This window comes from Dryobates pubescens, chromosome 10 (assembly GCF_014839835.1).
Source record: "Dryobates pubescens isolate bDryPub1 chromosome 10, bDryPub1.pri, whole genome shotgun sequence".
Taxonomy (NCBI): domain Eukaryota; kingdom Metazoa; phylum Chordata; class Aves; order Piciformes; family Picidae; genus Dryobates; species Dryobates pubescens.
Window position 1 is genome coordinate 7,233,236 of NC_071621.1, and position 19,831 is coordinate 7,253,066.

Consider the following 19,831-nt stretch of genomic DNA (forward strand, 5'->3'; position numbering starts at 1 on the left):
TGTATTTTAAAATGATAATTAAACAATTCAGAGGTCAAGTTTTGCTCTAGTGTTTCTAATGCTTACTATAAAATCATTCAGCCAGTTGTGTTTTTGTTTTTTTTTCTTTTAAATATAGGTATCCCTTCTGTTCTCTCTGTGGGTTGAAACTGTGAGGCCATACTTACAGACAGTGGATGAGTGGATAGTCCATGGTAACTTGTTTGATCCTGCAAAAGAATTTATTATTCAGAGGTAGGAATGCTGATACTAGACACACACAATGCTGTGCAAGTATGAACACAAAACCTCCTGTAGAGCCTAGGAAGTAAAGGGTGACAATAACAGTAGGTTCTTCACATTTTTTATTTTACTGAAGTAGAATTAATTTCTAAACTCATGCTTTTATAACTTGTCTCAAACTTCCTATTCCTTCCTGCCAGTTAACTGCTCTGGAAAACAAATTTTTATTTTGTTTGTTTTGTTTTACATCACTAATAATCAGCAGTCTGACTCTTAGTGTCTTGACATTTTTAAAAGCAATTAACCCTTTTTCAAAACCAAGACATTTGCAAAAATTAAAACATTTATATTTTCATTCTGCTACTAATCCTGTAGTTGTTACAAATCAAATGCCATTTTGAAATAAAATAGTCATTGCTTCCAACTTGTAGTACAAGTTAATATGATGTCTTGAATTACATGCACATACTCTAAATGTTATTTGATCTGTTATATTTTATTTCTATCTGTATGCTACTTTTTGCTGGTCCCTTTTTTGAGGGCTCGAAGTGTAAAGTGAATGTAGAAATTAGAATTTTGACCTGCAGTTACAAAGCTGTTTCCCCATATCTGCCAAACTTAAGTGAACCTCTATGTGTTACAGCAGGCCACAGTGAGCATGAAGTAAGGGAATAGCTCTAATACTACTCTAGTAAATGCTTTGGTCTTTGACATCCTTGACTTTTCTTTCTGTGGTTCTGTAGTTGTGCTGTCAGTGCTACCAACAGGTATGATTTTAACTTTTACGTATATTTGTGCTTCATCTTAATTATCTGGTTTAGGTTGTTTTCCATCTGACTTCAGAAACCAAACTGTATTTATGATGTGAACAACACAAAAAAGCAAAGAGAACTAAGAATTTAGTTTGATCTACTCTAGAATTTTTCAGGTTTCTCAGTAGTATTTGCATCATTGTGGGTTTTAAATAAATCTGCAAGTCAATCACTAACCATTTTGTTATTAAGGATGCATGTCACTGCGAATAGAGTTAACTTCCGGGACAACGTTAATAGTTACTCTGTTTGCCTTGGTTTGGGGATTTTTTTGTTTATACAATTGTTTTATCTCCTGTGAGCTGTAGCTATCATCCGTTTTAGAGGTGTTTTGATAGTTTGTGATAGGACAAGGGGTAATGAATGTAAACTACAGCACAGGAAGGTTCACCTCAATGTGAGGAAAAGCTACTTTACTGTAAGTGTCACAGAACACTGAAACAGGCTCCCCAGAGAGCTTATGGAGTCTCCTTCTCTGGAGGCTTTCAAGACCTGTCTGGATGCATTCCTGTATGCTAGATTATATGGTCCTGGCAGAGGGCTTGGACTCAAAAGATCTCCAGAGGTCCCTTCCGGTCTCTAACATCATGTGAATGACCTTAGTTTGTATAGTTTTGAAAGTGCTTCTTGGCTATTCTGAGAGAAAGGCAAAGTATAGAGCAAAGATGATAGGCATCTTCTAGCAATGAAGCTTTATCTTTTGACAAAGGAAACACTCCTCCTATTTTTTTTTTGCAGAAACAAAAATGTTCCAGTTAATCACAGAGACTTTTGGTATGCTACCTACACATTATACAGTGTGTCAGAGAAGACAGAGAATGAGGAGAAGATGAGTGATAATGCCAGTGCCAGTTCTGGCAGTGATCAGGCCCCTTCAAGCAGGCAACACACTATGGTCTCATTCCTGAAACCTGTGCTAAAGCAAATCATCATGGCTGGAAAATCCATGCAGTTGTTGAAGAATCTTCAATGCAAAGATGGCTCTTTACAGCAGGCTGCATCAAGAGGTGAGATGTCAGTTTGTAGACCCTCGTGCTTTAGGATATTTAACAACATGGGTACACTTTCTATAATAGTGTTTCCCTGGTGTCAGAATAATAAACCACTCCATCTTGAATGCCAGTGTCATGACTTGTAACTTCAGATCTGATTGAAAACTCTTCCAATGCAAACATGTGAGAAGAGCAAAGTGAATGAAAATTCAATGTTCCCTTTGCTTTTTATGGCTTTACATTTTTCTTAAGCTTGTTTTTGTGTACTTGCAAAATACACTTTTTTGTTTGTTGTGAAGTAAAGGAAAGCAGCTTGTATGCTCTAATAGTAAACTTTTATTTTAGTAAATAGTCGTTATTCATTACTAAGCGGTTGAATAATTATGAGTTAGCATGTGGAACTTTCTATATCTTAAAAAAAAAATAATTAATAATCTGTGTAGCAGTGTAGCCAGTCACCTTGAGGAAACAAAAATAAAGTAGAGATGGTTACATTATTTGGGAGACTATCTAGGTTTATTTCCTCCTTCACTGTGAGAATATAATTCATTCTAGTTAATACTGAAGGAGTGTTTCAGGTGCTAAGTACAAATTGCCTTTACACCTAAAGGATGAAATTTTCCAACAGTCTCATAAATACTTGGTATTTCAGACACCCATTCAGGAATCCACTTGAGCATATTTAGCAACGACGGAGAATGGAGTCAATACATCTGATCAATATGATCTAGTATTGTCCTTTATTGCTTCAGTATTGCAGGCCTATGGCTCAGGCCTATGGTGAAAGCATGGTACAGAGCAGACAGTAGAGCTGACAGGCTAGTAAGGGAAGCATGGAGGAAAGTGCGCAGTAAGAAATCCCTTAGAACTTATATCAACTCGGAGGGCATTGCTGGCATGGCTTCATTGGCCCCTCACGAGTGACCACACACTATTACTATAGATTATTGGTTAAACCAGTACTAACAGGCAAGATTGTTGATGCAGGTGTGTGTCCTGTTATTCTGAGGTAACTCTCTGTGTTTATAGCTACCGGTGTCCTGCTTTGGTTACACGGTGCAGGCACAGCACTATTCTGCTATGCTGCTAGCTACTTCTGCACCCATGCTGGACACGGCCTACCACCATGTCAGGCTCCAGGCCTACACTGCCAGATTGCTCACACTGCTTATTGCAACCATTACCACAAGCATATGCCTGACTTAGGCATAGAACTAGTCCTGATGTTTCAGCAATGCTTATTTAAATACGTATTCAAGTGTTTTTCTGAACAGTGGCCTAAATTTCTTTTTCTTTCCTTTTTTTTTTTTTTTCAAAGTTAGCAAGTAAATTTTGGCCTATGGAGCTTTCTAGTTCAGATGATTATTTCTCTTAGAACAAAATCTTACTGTGGAATGTGTTGCCTGATTTAGATGCTGAACGGAAGAGTTTGTATACACTCTTCTTGGAATCGGTGCAGTCCCGCCTGCGGCATGGGGAAGAGTCTGTTCCAGACATTATTACAGAACAGCAGGCCACAAAGCAGAGCCTGATAAAGATGCAGTCTATAGCAGAAAGGCATTTGGAACTGGATGATGTCCATGACCCACTGCTGGCTATTAATTTTGCCAGGTAAATGAATGATCTTCCTATTGTCTTGTTAAGAACAGTGTTCTGTCTGGTGACATTTTGTAGAAAGGTATATTACCGCTGCTGAAAGCAAGCACAGAATAAAGAGGAGTACCAACAGTCAGTGACAGGAGCTAAATTAGCACTATCTCTGTGCTCAGTTAAAGAAGAAAATTAAAATCACTGAAGAATCTGAGTAGCAGGTGTGAGTAACATCAGTTAGCACAGAAAGTGGGAGAAGTTTTCATCATAACAGACTTTTTAGCAAGTGTTTTCATAGTGAATACTGTTGTAAAATCTAAACTACTGAATGCGTTTGCTTGGAATTTGTACACAATATCTTTGATTTGCAGAAAGCATATTGTTTGAAGAATGTGGCTTCAGTGCTCTGCTTAAATAATTTCACTTTTAAAAGCCTTCTAAAATTCATGTTAATTGTATAAAAATCCTTCATTATTCATGATGAGGGAAGTCATGTAGTGATTATAAATGTAATGGAAACTAAGAGAAAGGACACTCTGAAAATCTTACTTATTTTGTGATTGCAAACAAGAAAATAGCTATGTATATTCTGCCTAAACACTAGTTGATGATTTACATGTTTTCTTTTCAGTCCTAGGAGGACTTTGTTTTAAAGAAATCATAATTAAAAGTAGATAAGACTCTATTACTTCCCTTGTTCATTTGGACTATTTTATATGTCAAAATTGATAGAGGAATTTAAAGTCTGACTCATACAGTCTGTCACAGCAATAATTGTTTGGAGCCAGGCATCCTCTTACAATGGCTTCAGCTAGCAAGTACCTTATTACAAGTTAGTATAATAATTTGATCCTTTCCGTGACAAAATAATTAAGCTTAGTAAATGTAGATTGAAAATACTCTTTTCCCATGATATAATATTACAGATAATATATAGGGGACCCCATATTTGAGGTGCCTCAAACCAGTTTCCTCTGTGTGTGTGACATTGAGGGGGTTTTTTTGTTTGTTTGGTTTTTGGTTTGTTGCTGCAGCTCACATTTACACTTGGTTTCTTTAATTACCTTTTTCTCTTCTGGGATGTTCATTGGGCTGCTGTATGTGCACAGTATAGTTTTTTTAAGTTTCTATGGTAATGAGTTTGTTTATTAAGCTGTATAGTGTTTGAACTTGATGATGCTTTTTCAGAGTTATTCCTTGAGCGATTATGTGATTAGGGTATGCCTGCTTGTACAAAAACAATATGAAGGATCACTTAATAGACTGGATATGTATTATAGTTATGAACCAGCTTTTATTACTTCTGCACCACTTATTTTGGAGCAGAGGATCCGATTTTGATTAAAATTTTTGAAGGTATGACATGACGCCATGCAGAGCTACAGGCTGGGGTCAGAGTGGCTGGAGAGCTGCCAAACAGAGAGGGACCTGGGGGTGCTGATTGACACCAGCCTAAACATGAGCCAGCAGTGTGCCCAGGTGGCCAAGAGGGCCAATGGCATCCTGGCCTGTATTAGGAATAGTGTGGCCAGCAGGAGCAGGGAGGTCATTGTGCCCCTGTACTCTGCATTGGTTAGGCCACACCTTGAGTACTGTGTCCAGTTCTGGGCCCCTCAGTTTAAGAAGGACATTGAGACACTTGAACGTGTCCAGAGAAGGGCAACAAGGCTGAGGAGAGGCCTTGAGCACAAGCCCTATGAGGAGAGGCTGAGGGAGCTGGGATTGTTTAGCCTGGAGAAGAGGAGGATCAGGGGTGACCTCATTGCCCTCTACAACTACCTGAAAGGTGGTTGTAGACAGGAAGGGGTTGGTCTCTTCTCCCAGGCAACCAGCACCAGAACAAGGGGACACAGTCTCAAGCTGTGCCAGGGGAGGTTTAGACTCGAGGTGAGGAGAAAGTTCTTCACTGAGCGAGTCATTCGTCATTGGAATGTGCTGCCCAGGGAGGTGGTGGAGTCGCCTTCCCTGGAGGTGTTCAAGGGGAGATTGGACGTGGCACTTGGTGCCATGGTCTAGTCGTGAGGTCTGTTGGAACAGGTTGGACGTGATGATCCTTGGGGTCTCTTCCAACCTTAGTTATACTGTGATACTGTTTGTTTAATATATAGTATGAATTATGAACCTCCTGTAAGTAGTTTGCTTTATTTTGAAGGTTATATTTGGAGCAGAGTGACTTTCACGAGAAGTTTACTGGTGGAGATGTTTGTGTGGATAGATCCTCAGAATCTGTGACCTGCCAGACTTTTGAACTGACATTGAGGTCTTGCCTTTATCCACATATAGATAAGCAATACTTGGAATGCTGTGGTAATCTAATGCAAACTTTAAAGAAGGATTATAGGTAAGAAAGTTTTCCCTTGAACACTAATATAAATTGCCAGTGGTATGTCATAGGCTAAAAGCAGGAATGTTATGTTGTGTTTCTACTATAAATTAATAATCAATACAATAAAATCATTAAGGAGGAAAAGAGGGACCTAACAGGATAGAATCTGGGATGAAAACTTGGTCTGTCTTAACAGCAAAGCTATCATTTGTTTTCAGTGGATGTTCAATAGAGAAATTATTTTAAACAGTACTTACTAGTACGATCATTTGAAAGTGGAAGACAAGTTTTAAGAAAACAGAAAGTATTTGGTTGATATGAGATTCAGTTATGATACCATAAGATCTGTTTGTGAAAATGGCCTGGCCTGTAAGACAGCTGAATACCATGACCATTTTTGTTGAAGTTAGTGGGTATGTTCAAGCTTACAGGGCAAAAGTGGCTTGTTCATTTTGTTTTATTTTAATGTATGTGAAAGCTGTCTTGAGAATTAAGCAAAGAAACTACTGTGGACTTCATCAAGTTTTTGTTCAATGCTGGATTCTCATAGTTAAGAGAATTAGGGTTTTTGTTTCTGTAACAGTTCTGTTTGATTTCACTTGTACGATTAAGACTGAGAAAATGTTATATATTTTATCCTTTTCAGACTTGTAGAATATTTGCAGGCAATGAGAAACTTTTTCTTACTTGAAGCTGGAGATACCATGTATGACTTCTATACGTCTATTTTTGACAAAATTAGAGAAAAGGAAGCTTGGCAGAATGTTTCTTTCTTAAATGTTCAGCTTCAAGAAGCAGTTGGGCAACGCTATCCAGAGGACAGTTCAAGGTAAAATAGGGAATCTGTCAAAATATGGTTTAGTTATGTTTCTTTCACGTTTACCCATACTAATGTACTGTACTTGCATCGTGCAGTACTAATTCCTGTGCACTTATTACTGTAATCTGTTTTAACGAAGTTCTGAGCTGTTGTCGTCTCTTCTACCCAAGCCCACCAGATTAAATCAGTTAGTATTTAGCAGTAAGGAGTTTAAATAAGATTGAACTAGCCATTAATTTAAAACAGATTATCAACAATTAAATTACTTGTTTCTTTGCATAGGTTGTCTATATCATTTGAAGCTGTTGATGCAGCAAAGAAGAAACTCCCTGTCCACACCTTAGATGGCCTGACATTGAGTTACAAGGTAGTGAGCTAATGTTGCTGTAGTTCTTACTCTAGGACTGTTTTGAAATGTTTTATTAAAGTGACTTTTTTTTTTGTCCTGACTATCCTCTCCTTAGGTTCCTTGGCCTGTGGATATAGTTATAAGCTTAGAGTGCCAAAAAATCTACAATCAAGTTTTTCTGCTCTTACTGCAAATAAAGTGGGCCAAGTATAGTCTAGATGTTCTACGATTTGATGGTAAGAAACTTTCTTAATGAAAGATACTCAAAAAGCTTGTTCTGTGGTCTAAGGATATAAATAGTCTGCTGTTTTCTGCAGTAAGTTCTATAAACCAGTCAGAAATTTGATTCACTCTATAAAATCTATTCATCTCTATTAGCTTTGCAAATTAGATACCTTAAGCAGGGCATGTTTTTCAGTTCTTTTCAGCCTTAGGGACAACACTGTTTATTCATGGATACCCTTTGTCTCTGACTCAGGTGTAGTTAGTTAAATTGGAAATTATTACTTCAGACCTTGAAGTTGAAAGGTCTGTTTGGCACACCCTAATATTTTGCTTTGTGTACAGCTGAAGTTTTCATGAGTAATACCTTGCAAACAAGAGAACAAGATTGAAACCGTAAAATAGATAGTTTTGAATAAATAATATAAGCTACAATTTAAATATTTGGAGATTTTAGAAAGAGATCTCTTAGTGTCTTCCTTCATGAGGTTAATGCTTATAGTCTTCCTGTCCCATATAAAGTGGAATCACACTACACGTTGTAGAAAAATAAACCAGAAAGTTGATGGGTTCATCAGTGTTTTATAAATCAGTTCAGTAACTCTTCCTAAAAGTATATAGGTTTCTGTTGTTTGAACTGAGTATGGCTATGTGCTTATGCCTTTTTCACTTTGTGGAGATAGTACACACATTAAAAATAAATGTAGATTTTAATATTTTTTAAAAATCCTTTTTACATACTCTTTAGCTCTTAATTAGCATTTTCTATTCAAGTATTTATCAAATTGCATCGTACATATACTGCCAAACAATTCAGTATCTTTGTTGCTATATTTTAATAACACATTTGAATTGCAAGAAGAAATCCTGTGTGCAGAGTAATAAGATAAAGCAGATTTCATTAAGTAACATTCTAGCCACTGTTTGTCTTTGGAAGCACTTTGATATGATACTGTTGCCTTTTATTTTTTAGAACTAGTCTGTGCTGCAGAAAATCCACAGGTTAAGGATGGACCTTCACTAGAACAAGGAACACGTGCTCTATTTGGACCAAAAACCGAAAGTATAAAACAACAAATACATCGCATGTTCCTCTTAAGAGTGAAACTTATGCATTTTGTTAACAGCCTGCACAACTACATCATGACAAGGGTTTGTCTTATAACAAAATTTCATTTATAGTAAGAACTCATAACTGGAGGTGAAGTATTCATTTTAATAAAAAGAAAAAAAAAAGGCAAAAGCTTATTCTAATGTCCATCCTGCAAAGTGATTCTCAGCTTAAACACATTTCATTTCTGACTTGCCAGTTCTAAATCAGCAATTCTAAAAATGCATTAGAAGTTTGGCATGCATATGATTGACCTTTGGATATTATTAGTTCTTTTTGACTGTCTCTCCCAGTACTAGATGACTGAAGCACAATCATGTATAAATAGTTTTCTGTGAGCTGTTACTCTCTTAGAAGCTGTTATATTTATAAAAGTGTTACTACAGACATTTTAGTTAAAGGGATCCTTCTCAAAAAACTCTTTAATACACAGATCCAAAAGTGGATACACGACTTTTAACTATAAAGTCAATATCTGTAGTTTTGAATCTACTCTGCCCTTTTTTCCTGTCTGTAATAAAACTAATACACTCCAAATCAGCTCCTCCAGGGATAGTATGTCTGCCCTTGACCAGTAACAATATTCCTTTGTATATGATGAATGCCATTGTGCAGTTATGAGAAGAGCTTGAATTTTTTGCTAGATTGATGTTCAGAGGATGAGACTAAAATTTGAAAGGGATGAATGAATGAATCAGGCACTTTTAGGCTCTTAAATAATATTGGAAGAGAATCTTAAGCGCACTGTGTGCAACATGGAGTTTAATAACTATGGTCTCCTCTGTAAGATTCTTCACAGTACAGGCTTGGAGTTTCAACATCAGGTAGAAGAAGCTAAAGATTTGGATCAGTTGATCAAGATTCATTACAGATATCTATCTACAATCCATGACCGTTGCCTCCTGAGAGAAAAGGTGGGTAAGGAAAAATTGGCATATTTAATGTACAGAGCTTACCAGGACAAGAAATTAGTTTAGCAATGTACAGATACTCTTGAGGAAATGGTAGTTTTCCAGAGCCAGCATTGAGATCTGGTTTCCTTTACAAGTGTGTCATGGATTGAGTTGAACCTCTTGCTGTTATTCATACCAGGCCGCAGTCATGCCAGCTTCAAAAATGAAAGTGCTAACCGGAGCAAAGTAGCTTGAAGTTCATATTGCAGCAGGGGAGGCTTCCTGTTCCAGTTGCTGCTTCTGGGTTCTGGTTTGCTTGGCTGTAGTCTCTTTTCAGCAGGCATGGTGGCAGGAGTGGGAGTTGGGCAGCCGCTAGTTTTGATTTTCTGGCTTGTGCTGTTTTGTTTTTCCTGTATTTCACTGTGCTGCTTCTGCAAAATAGGCTAAGCTAAGGCAATCATCTATTGTATTATTAGATTAATTAGATTATTAGCAAAGGTAAGTATGCATTGTGCTTATGGTATCTTATGATACATTAAACTCTTATCTCTTTTTCTCAGGCCTGAGTTTTTGTGTGTTACTCTTCCCCTCACTTGTGTTGGGAGAGCAGGCAGGTTAGCCCTTGCACTAAACAATTACAAAGTCTCAGCTCAATCAAGGAGAGAAGATAAAATTAAATTCTTTATGGCATGGGGGTACCTTTATATTGATTATTATGGTTAATGATTAATTTCTGACCATTACTTGTTTTAACTGTTATTCTAGGTGAGCTTCGTGAAAGAAGCTATAATGAAAGTGTTAAATTTGGTACTGATGTTTGCAGACCGTTGGCAGGCTGGTTTGGGGGCTTGGAAGTAAGTATACCTATGTAAAATTCTATCTGATCTTAATGTCACTGCTCAGAATATGATTTTGAGATTATTTTTATTTTCTGTGAAATTACAGGACTTTGCTCAGTGTTTAACAGCAGACACCAGAGGCTAATTGGTACTTCTTATCAGAAATGAAATTTGGTTTAGATAGAAATTAACAATTTTCATGGACTTGTGTAAGCATATATTCCATGTCCTGATTAAAAAGGTAGCCAGTGTATACCTTGTAAGTGTTTGAAAAGATTGTAGAGCATAGCAGCAAAAAGGGTTTTCTTTTCCTTCATATATGTTCATAGTGATAAAATGAGAGGTCTACAGGTTTGGTTATTATCATGTTCATGATGATGATTTAGAATTGTAGGCAGGTAGCAGCTGACATTCATTAACTGCTTTATGAAAAGTCAGGTTATTTAGCTTGGTCTTTATTGTAGAAGGCAAGAAATGTTTGTTTTTCTTAAAAGTACTCTAATCTCTAAAACCTTGTTTTTCTGGTCTGCACTGTCCTTAGAAGAGATTAAAAATAAATTCTGACATTTATTTTTTAGAATAGAATGGGATAGTTTGCTTGGAAGGGACCTACAGTGATCATCTAGTCAAACTGCGTTACGCGTTTTATTAGAGCTGTTGTCCAAATGTCTGTTGACAGGCTTGGGGCATCAACCACTTCTCTAGGAAGCCTGTGTCAGGGTTTGACCACCCTCTTGGTAAAGAAATGTTTCCTAATGCCTAAAGGAAGGGAACAATAGGGGCCACGAATGGCTGTCACAGTATCGCAGTATAACTAAGGTTGGAAGAGACCCCAAGGATCATCAAGTCCAACCTGTCCCAACAGACCTCACGACTTGTCTTGAAATACAAAGCTATGTAGGAATAATAGCTGTCAGTTGGAAACACACAGTTCTTTCTTGTTACTGCAGATATTTCTAAGATGATGAGGAAATGATTAACACCATTGTAATAGTGCTCGGATATTCCAGTCAAAATTGCCTTTGGTTTTTAGGAGTGTTATACACAGACGTAACTGAAATCTTGTAAGATCAAGTCAGAATGCAATGGAAAGAATACTTGTGTCATTTACCATGAAGTTTTGGTCATATTTTCAAGATAACATTATGGATAGTCTGTTAAGCATTCCTCTGTTTAACTTGTAGGATGGAATCCATAGAGAAGATGGAATCTGATTTTAAAAACTGCCACATGTTCCTTGTAACTGTTCTCAACAAAGCTGTCCGTCGAGGCTCTTTTCCTCACTGTAAGTACATGAGGCTATTCACATACCCGCACTTACCAGGACACAAGTTTTACTAGGAATGTATTTACATTTTAATCTGCTCTAATGCTTGTCAGTACATCTTCAAGAGCCTTATTTTGTGAGGTATTTCACAGAAGGACATGGCAATTGCTTCTTAATCAGTTAACTTTGTTATTATTTTTTGTCAGAGTATTTGTACCATGCTTTTTTGATGATATCTGTCTTCAGTCTACCTGTTTTCTTGACAAGAGGATAGGGATGTCAAGCAGACAACAAGCAGTTTTCTAAACAAATGGATGAAACTTAAGTTTGGGAGGGCGTAGAAGACCATTCTATTTGTGGATGACAGCAGTGCTTGAACAGAAAATTTTAGTATTGTGGTGCTTCAGCTGCAACTGCACTGAGGCCTTGGCTCTGCCCATCTACTGGAAGGTGCTTCCTCAGTTGCAGAAGCAGCAGAAGACATGTCTGTGATTCTACTTTCTGCCTGTTCATTAGCTTGTATTGCTGATCAGTGCCAAGGGGTAGCTGCTGAATGAGATTAGCTGGGATGTAGATGTATGTTCTGACATGTTTCTGAAAAAGGTAATGCCTGGCATTGCTACTACTCAGTCTGAAAGAACTTTCTGCAAGAAGCTTCTGTGAGAATGGCTTTACTGCATATAACCCCTCACGTCTGACTTTGTTTTGTTTCAGTTTGGTTTGGTTTTTTTATAGAATCAAAATTGTTAGGATTGGAAGGGACCTCAAGAATCATCTAGTTCCAACTGTCCTGCCATGGGCAGGGACACCTCACACTAGATCGGGTTGCTCAGAACCACATCCAGCCTGACCTTAAAAAGCTCCAGGGATGAGGTTTCCCCCACCTCCCTGGGTGCCCTGTTCCAGTCTCACCACCCTCATGGGGAAGAATTTCTTCCTAACATCCAATCTGAATCTACCTATTTCTATTTTTACTTCATTCCCCCTAGTCCTGTAACCACCTGACACCCTAAAAAGTCCCTCACCAGCTTTCTTGTAGGCCCCCTTAAGATATTGGAAGCCCACAATAAAGTCTCCTCAGAGCCTTCTCTCCAGCCTGAACAGCCCCAGCTCTCTCAATCTGTCCTCACAGGAGAGGTGATCCAGCCTTCTGATCATCCTTGTGGCCCTTCTCTGGACACACTCCAGCATGTCCAGATCCTTCTTGTAATACATTGTAATTGACTTTCTGGGCTGCAATTGTACACTGGTGGCTCATGTTGAGCTTCTCATGCACCAGCACCCCCAAGTCCTTTTCTTCAGGGCTGCTCACAAGCCAGCCACTGCCTAGCCTATATTGGTGCTTGGGATTGCCCCAACCCAGATGCAGGACCTTGCACTTGGTCTTGTTGAACTTCATGAGGTTGGCTTGAGCTTGGGTGTTGTTTTCTTTTTAGTTGCATGAATGTGGTTTGGGTTTGTTTGTTTATTTTGTGGTGGGTTTTTTTTCTTTTCTTCTTCCTCTTTCCAGCAGTTAGTATTTCACAATAAGGAGCTAATTTCTTCCTGATTCTTACTACCTGAAATATCCAATGGATAACTGCGATGAAACTGGTGGAATTTTGTCTGTCAGAGATTCATCTATGGTCTTAAATCCTAAACTGTTGCAATTTATGAAATAAAATTATCTTCCTTTTAAACTACAAAATTGAATATTGCAATAAATAGTTGCAGATTGCTGCAGATGCAAATACTGACTACTTCTTTATGGTTTTGTTGACAGTGGAATCTTTAGCTTTGTCACTGATGGCTGGCATGGAACAAAGTTAACACCTGAGTTCATTGAAAGGAGCATTTATGTTGGAACTCCCTTGCTAAAAAACTGTAAGCATTTTACGCTCCAGTTTGAAATGTGTATAGCTAAACGATGCTGATAGTTTGGAGCTGTGTAAAATATTTTTAAATGTAAATAATGTACAGGTATTGAAAGGTATTGGTTTTATTGGCAGTGTTTTTCTCTGTATGTATATGCCTCAACATCAAGACCCATGTACAGTGAGAAGTTCATCCTGTGTAAACGATCTTACTTGAAAATGCGGAAAACTTATTTCATGCTGTAAAAAGCCCAGTTTTTTTATTTAGATACTAATAATTGCTAATTTACTTTTTCCAGGATGATGTTCAGTTCTTAATCAAAATGTGAGTTAATTTTGGACTGTTTTTTCTTTGGAGCAAAAAAGGCTAAGAAGTGCTCATCTTATTTCCTTAATGGTTCTTAAGACTCTTTGGGACCAGTTGTGACTGTTACAGTAAGCTAATGTAAAAAAATACAAAATGAACTTCTCAATATGAATTATTGCAGTCCATACAATTCCAGTGATGTTCATGTTAAACAATCAAATTCCTCCTAATTGTAGTAGTAGCTCTTGTCAGTTAAAGTAGGATCAAGATCATGGTATGTAATGTTTAAGCTGTTGACTTCTTGAGATATTTCAAAGTTGGTCAAATGAGGCTTGACCCTTCCTCTAAGCCTTTTGCAAACAAACCTTACATCTCATAACGAATGTCTTGTAAAGCAGTAGATTGTAATACAGGAGGATATGTTTTTGGAGAAGTAAATGTGAAATGTGTTATACACGAGATGACTTGCCTTGTCTTTTCCCCAAGAAAATTTCTCTGTAATTCTGGCATCAGAATTTAAAGGAGAAAACCCATCACATACATTTACCTATTTATTTAGTTGAATGAATAAAAGATTCAGTAAGTGGATTTTGACTGTGGTGTGTGTTTCTGCTGAAATCCATTTGGTGACTTGAAGTCTGGGGGCCTCTTACATAGAATACATAGAATACATAGAATAAACCAGTTTGGAAGAGACCTTCAAGATCACCGCGTCCAACCCATCAACCAATCCAACACCACCCAAACAACTAACCCACGGCACCAAGCACCCCATCAAGTCTCCTCCTGAAAACCTCCAGTGATGGCGACTCCACCACCTCCCCAGGCAGCCCATTCCAATGGGCAATCACTCTCTCTGTATAGAACTTTTTCCTAACATCTAGCCTGAACCTCCCCTGGCGCAGCCTGAGACTGTGTCCTCTTGTTCTACTATCAACTGTGTGTGGTTTACATTGTAGAACTAATTTTTTCAGCTATGAACTAATAGTTACTTTATATGAAAATGAATATTGTGGTTCTAATTTGAAAAGGTGTGACCATTTGAGGCTGTGCCTTTAAGGAAGGGGCACACTGGCTAAATGTTTGTAAAATACTTTGTTATTCTAAATGAATTTCATTGGTAGGATTGTGGGAGGTGAGATTGTTGGGTCCGGCGCGGCTGGGACTTTCTCTCAGTTTCCTTTCCTTCGCTGGTCCTTTCGGCTGGACTGCTTCTGGGCTTCTGGCCAACTAAGAGATAAGAACTAACTCCTGTACCAGGCCTCTCTTTCTTTTTTCCTCCCCTGCTAACCACCCTTGTCTATTTTTCTACCTCTTTTGGGGGAGAAGGGAGGTAGGGGGGTGAAGGGGGAACAGGGGGAAGCCCCTTCTGTTGGGGGTCTGGTTTCTGGTTGAGTTCATTTGCTGTATATTCCTGTATATATTGTAAAATCCCTGTATTTGTGGTGTTACTTATAATCTGCTTCCTATACATGCTTGTAAATATATGTGTCTGCTTTTTTTTTCCTCTTGACTGAGTTTTAGCCACGGTTTCTTTCTCAGTGGGGGAGGGAAAGCGGAGCCTTTCCTTTCAACCCACCACAAAAGGAAATGTCAAAAAGTCCTGCCACGTTACAGCCATAAAATGTTTTCAGGAAAAAGAAACTTATCTTTTAAAAATATTTTTGTTGAAGTATGACATTGGGAAACTGCTTCCACATAGCATTTCTTTTCTGTGTGACTGAGTGGAGGTTTTGATTTAGGGAACATTGTTGGTATTACCCCTGCTACCACATGACATGCTTTTCCAAGTGCATGTGTTTCATGGTAGGTGGACACCTATTAACAAAAGTAATTTGTACTTCTAGTTTGCCGTAACCAGTTCTTATTTGAGACTCCAAGTTATTACTGTATGTGGAGACAGTGTGTGTTCGTTTTTAGCTGTTTCTTGCTCACTCAGAGTAAAACTGAACAGCATACTAATGGTTCTAAAAGACATACTCGTACTGGGAAGTTCAGCACTTGTACGCACGGGTTCATTGCTTTTTGAGTAAAGGTACATCTTGGACTCTGTGCTTTTGAAAAATCTAACAAGTGGTTGCTTTATTTCTCCTTTCTGTACATGGTTACCTCCAGTGAAATCAGTGCTTTTTGTAGACCTACCTTGGATAATAATAGCTAGATGAGGGAGAAAACAAATCCTTCAGTCCTTCATGTTGTAACAATTCCTAGCAAATCCATTGCAAATGTTACTTGTTTTATTTGAAAGACCACACAAGTTGAAGGCTTTGCCATTTGGCCCAGTTTCCTGCTTAGGAATTAACCTTGCATTTTGCAGAGAGGTCTTGGTGCACACTGAAGGTGGGTGATAACTGCATGCCATTTTTCAGCCCGCTTCCAACACTGGTTGCTCTTCTGCTGTCACAAAAGTACAGTGGAAAACCTAGCTCTGGCAGCGTAGGCCAGTTCTAGGCATGGATATCCTCTGCGCTTAACTTCTTAGGTGTCAGCAATACTTGGCTGATGGATTCCAACGAATGAGTCTGTCTTACAGCATTCCTTCCTCATTCCTTAGGACCACAAAAAAAAAAAAGTCTGTTCTTCTAGTGGGTATCCCTTGTGATGTCACCAGGATCTTTTCAGCAGTCCCTGGCAGTAGTTAAAATGGCTGTTTACCCATTTGGAAAAAGAAAGAAAAAAGAAAAAGAAAAAGAAAGAAAAAGAAAAAGAAGGCTTCTAGGGAGGGTTGTGAAGGTTGGAGTATTTTAGCTATTTGTTCACACACGTTTCCTTGCAATGTTTTCTGATTTGTTTACAGAGCAGTGTTGTTACTTGCATTTTGTCTGGATCCATTCCTTCTGAAGGTTTTTGACTCTGTGTCCAAATTCTCATTTCTGTCAGTTATCTCTGAATTGGTGTGAATCTTAACTTTGTGATATTCTTCCTCTTTGACAGAGGAGCCCTAGAATTTGAGTATGCTTTAATCACACATCTGGACTTTCAAGTCCAGAGATGTTAGAAACACAGGGCCTTATTTATTGCATGTGTGTATTTAAGGGAGTTCTATCATAGTATATTGTTTTGTAAATTGTCAAGATAAGGGAAAGCACAAAAAATGCCCAGCAAACTGTGTAGAAGCTGAACTTTCTAAGCTTCTAAGGGAGTATCTTCCAACTTAAAACTGTATTTAAAAAACAAAGTCCACTAGATGGCAGATTTTAAAATTTCAAGTTAATTTTTTTCATTAGTTGATCTCTTTCCAAGCTCATGGCTGTGGCTTTCCTAAGGTCAAAAGCCTAATCTGTACTTAAATGAGAAAAGCCATGTATTTTCCTCTAGATATGTTTGATCTAAAAAGCATAAAATAAGAAATAATTATTTTATAGTTAAAATAATTCTTGATTGTGGAGGAGAAGTTTCAATGAATTATTGAAAGAAAAGAAACATAATCTGTTTTAGAGTCATAGTCAGGTTATTCTGATCCTAGAGAACGTGAAAATAGAAAAGAACGATTTGTAACCTGGTTTCAGCCCTATTCTTCTATACAACTACCTTAAGGGAGGTTGTAGACAGGCAGGGGCTGGTCTCTTCTCCCAGGCAACCAGCACCAGAACAATAGGACACAGGCTTAAGCTATGCCAGGGGAGGATCAGACTGGATGTTAGGAAGAAATTCTACACAGAGAGAGTGATTGCCCATTGGAGTAGGCTGCCCAGGGAGGTGGTGGAGTCACCATCACTGGAGGTGTTTAGGAGGAGACTTGATAGGGTGCTTGGTTGCATGGTCTAGTTGATTAGGTGGTGTTGGATGATGGGTTGGACGCGATTATCTTGAAGGTCTCTTCCAACCTGGTTTATTCTATGCTATGCTGTGCTGTGCTGTGCTGTGCTATGCTATGCTATGCTATGCTATGCTATGCTATGCTATGCTATGGCACAGAAAGGTCTGCTTGAGTTTTTTAAACATGAGAATAAGTACTTATCTGATGTACAGGGAGAAAAGAATGGCTTTAAAAAGCGGCACTGATACGAGTGGAACAGCAAGTGTGGATTTGGGTGCAGAGAAGTAAAGATTAGATGGTATTAGAAGATTGTAATGTTCATGGTAAAATGTCTGATGTCTAAAATTCTTAGGAGAAGAACACACTGCATTATTTGATGCTGTCACAGCATTTTCTATATACTTCATTTCCACCATTGTTCTCTTTAACTTCAGGGTACACTGATAAGAGTCACAGTGAAGCAGCTGTTATCAACCTGGCTCAATACTTTCCTTCCTTCTTTTCTTTCCTATGGGCTTCTATAGTCTCTAGACCACAATTTACTGCAGATTTGGCAAATTCTGTAAGGATTTCTTTGCCGTTTAGTTTTAATAACCCCTAATTAGCCACTAGGTCCTTGAGGATCTTTGCTTGCATTGAGCTGTTGATATAAAGAAAAAGTTAGCAGCCAGTTGTTGATTGCATGGTTTCCATGGTAGCATGGATTAAAGATAGCATCTCTAAATTGCAGGCTGATTAAAAATATATTTAAAAAATCCCACTGATGGGTTTTTAAAATCTTATTAACTGTAGGCATTAAAAAAATCCCCACCTTTTCTCCCATACACTTTTTCACAGTTGCAGGGAAACCTTTCCTGACTGGTACAGTGAGGGTGACTGAGCACTGGAACAGACTGCCCATAGAGGTTGTGGAGTCTCCTTCTCTGGAGACTTTCAAAAGCCACCTGGATGCATTCCTTTGTGGACTACCCTAAGTGATCCTGCTTTGGCAGGGGGTTGGCCTTGATGAAGGACATCGAGACACTTGAACGTGTCCAGAGAAGGGCTAACAAGGCTGGGGAGAGGCCTTGAGCACAAGCCCTATGAGGAGAGGCTGAGGGAGCTGAGATTGTTTAGCCTGGAGAAGAGAAGGATCAGGGGTGACCTCATTGCCCTCTACAACTACCTGAAAGGTGGATGTGGCCAGGAAGGGGTTGGTCTCTTCTCCCAGGCAACCAGCACCAGAACAAGGGGACACAGTCTCAAGCTGTGCCAGGGGAGGTTTAGACTCGAGGTGAGGAAAAAGTTTTTCACCGAGCGAGTCGTTCATCATTGGAATGGGCTGCCCAGGGAAGTGGTGGAGTCGCCGTCCCTGGAGGTGTTCAGGGGGAAATTGGACGTGGCACTTGGTGCCATGGTCTAGTTGTGGGGTCTGTTGGGACAGGTTGGACTTGATGATCCTTGGGGTCTCTTCCAACCTTGGTTATACTGTGATACTGTGATACTGTGATCTCTTGAGGTCCCTTCTAACCTCTAATGTACTGTGATACTGTGATACTGGAATCCCTCTTGAGTTAGCAACAAAACTTTTGTCTAGCAGTTCAGAAAGCTAGAAAGCAAAACCCTGCATGCTCAGATCTACTTGAGAGTGTCATTCAGCTCTTGGAGGGAAAGTGAAACCAGGGAGCTGCATGTGTCATCATATGCTAATGGGTATTTATTAATGTACAGTATGTTTGCCATTGCCAGCTGTGTTCTTGGCAGCACACATGCTCTCAGGGGTAGGAGTTTTCCTGGAGTTAGAGGCAGGTGTGGGTGACCAGCTCACTCTGCATTTGCATGAGGCCATGTGAAGTGGAGAGCTCCTGGCTGTAGTGAGGGTAGGAGTTATGTCTTCACTTAGTTGGTGCAGGCTTCCTGCTGTGGGCAGGTTCTCACTTGCTGAGCTGGCTGCTTATTGAGACCTCTGCTTCCTGCTTGATCTCTTCTACTTAAACTCTCTGAAGTGCTATGCCTTTTACACAGGTGCCTGTCTCCTCCTGAGAGCTGAAACAATGGATAATGTGAATGGATATGTGTATGTGGATGGATAATGTGTAATAGATAATGGTAATGTGGAAGCATATAATCTTTGCATACCCTTTCCACGCTTTCAAACATTTGCCACATCTGACACAAAATGAAGTCCATGCTGAATTCTTGTGCAAAAAACCTTGTCCAGTCCTTTATGGTATGGACATGTGGTTGATATGTTGCCAGAGGCTGGATTTAATTCTTTATTTGATACATAGACAATTATGCATAATATTTTGGGTGCAATTGTGACCATTGCCTGTTGTGGCCTCATAAATACCTCTTTGTGTTGGATCATGATAGTTTCCTGTGTTGCCTTGCCTCCTTTCTGAGGGTGAAGAGATCTCTGTGGACCCAGCAGGTTAAAAAAAAAAAGGTCAGCTAGATATGCTATTGAATTAAAATACCTGAGTAGA

General features: G+C 38.9%; 1 protein-coding gene across 1 annotated transcript in view; it reads left to right on the plus strand.

The window, feature by feature from the left end:
* The window catches only part of TUBGCP5 (tubulin gamma complex associated protein 5), a 37,963-nt gene extending 23,779 nt beyond the window's left edge, over nucleotides 1–14,184 (plus strand). The window contains exons 12-23 of the mRNA XM_054164565.1: nucleotides 119–234; nucleotides 1,773–2,041; nucleotides 3,439–3,637; nucleotides 5,769–5,957; nucleotides 6,589–6,771; nucleotides 7,045–7,129; nucleotides 7,227–7,347; nucleotides 8,307–8,485; nucleotides 9,233–9,358; nucleotides 10,103–10,191; nucleotides 11,361–11,461; nucleotides 13,206–14,184. Of these exons, the coding sequence (XP_054020540.1) occupies nucleotides 119–234; nucleotides 1,773–2,041; nucleotides 3,439–3,637; nucleotides 5,769–5,957; nucleotides 6,589–6,771; nucleotides 7,045–7,129; nucleotides 7,227–7,347; nucleotides 8,307–8,485; nucleotides 9,233–9,358; nucleotides 10,103–10,191; nucleotides 11,361–11,461; nucleotides 13,206–13,252 (1,704 nt within the window). The 3' untranslated portion in view covers nucleotides 13,253–14,184. The remainder of the gene's footprint in view (nucleotides 1–118; nucleotides 235–1,772; nucleotides 2,042–3,438; nucleotides 3,638–5,768; nucleotides 5,958–6,588; nucleotides 6,772–7,044; nucleotides 7,130–7,226; nucleotides 7,348–8,306; nucleotides 8,486–9,232; nucleotides 9,359–10,102; nucleotides 10,192–11,360; nucleotides 11,462–13,205) is intronic.
* The last annotated feature ends 5,647 nt before the right edge of the window (nucleotides 14,185–19,831 follow it).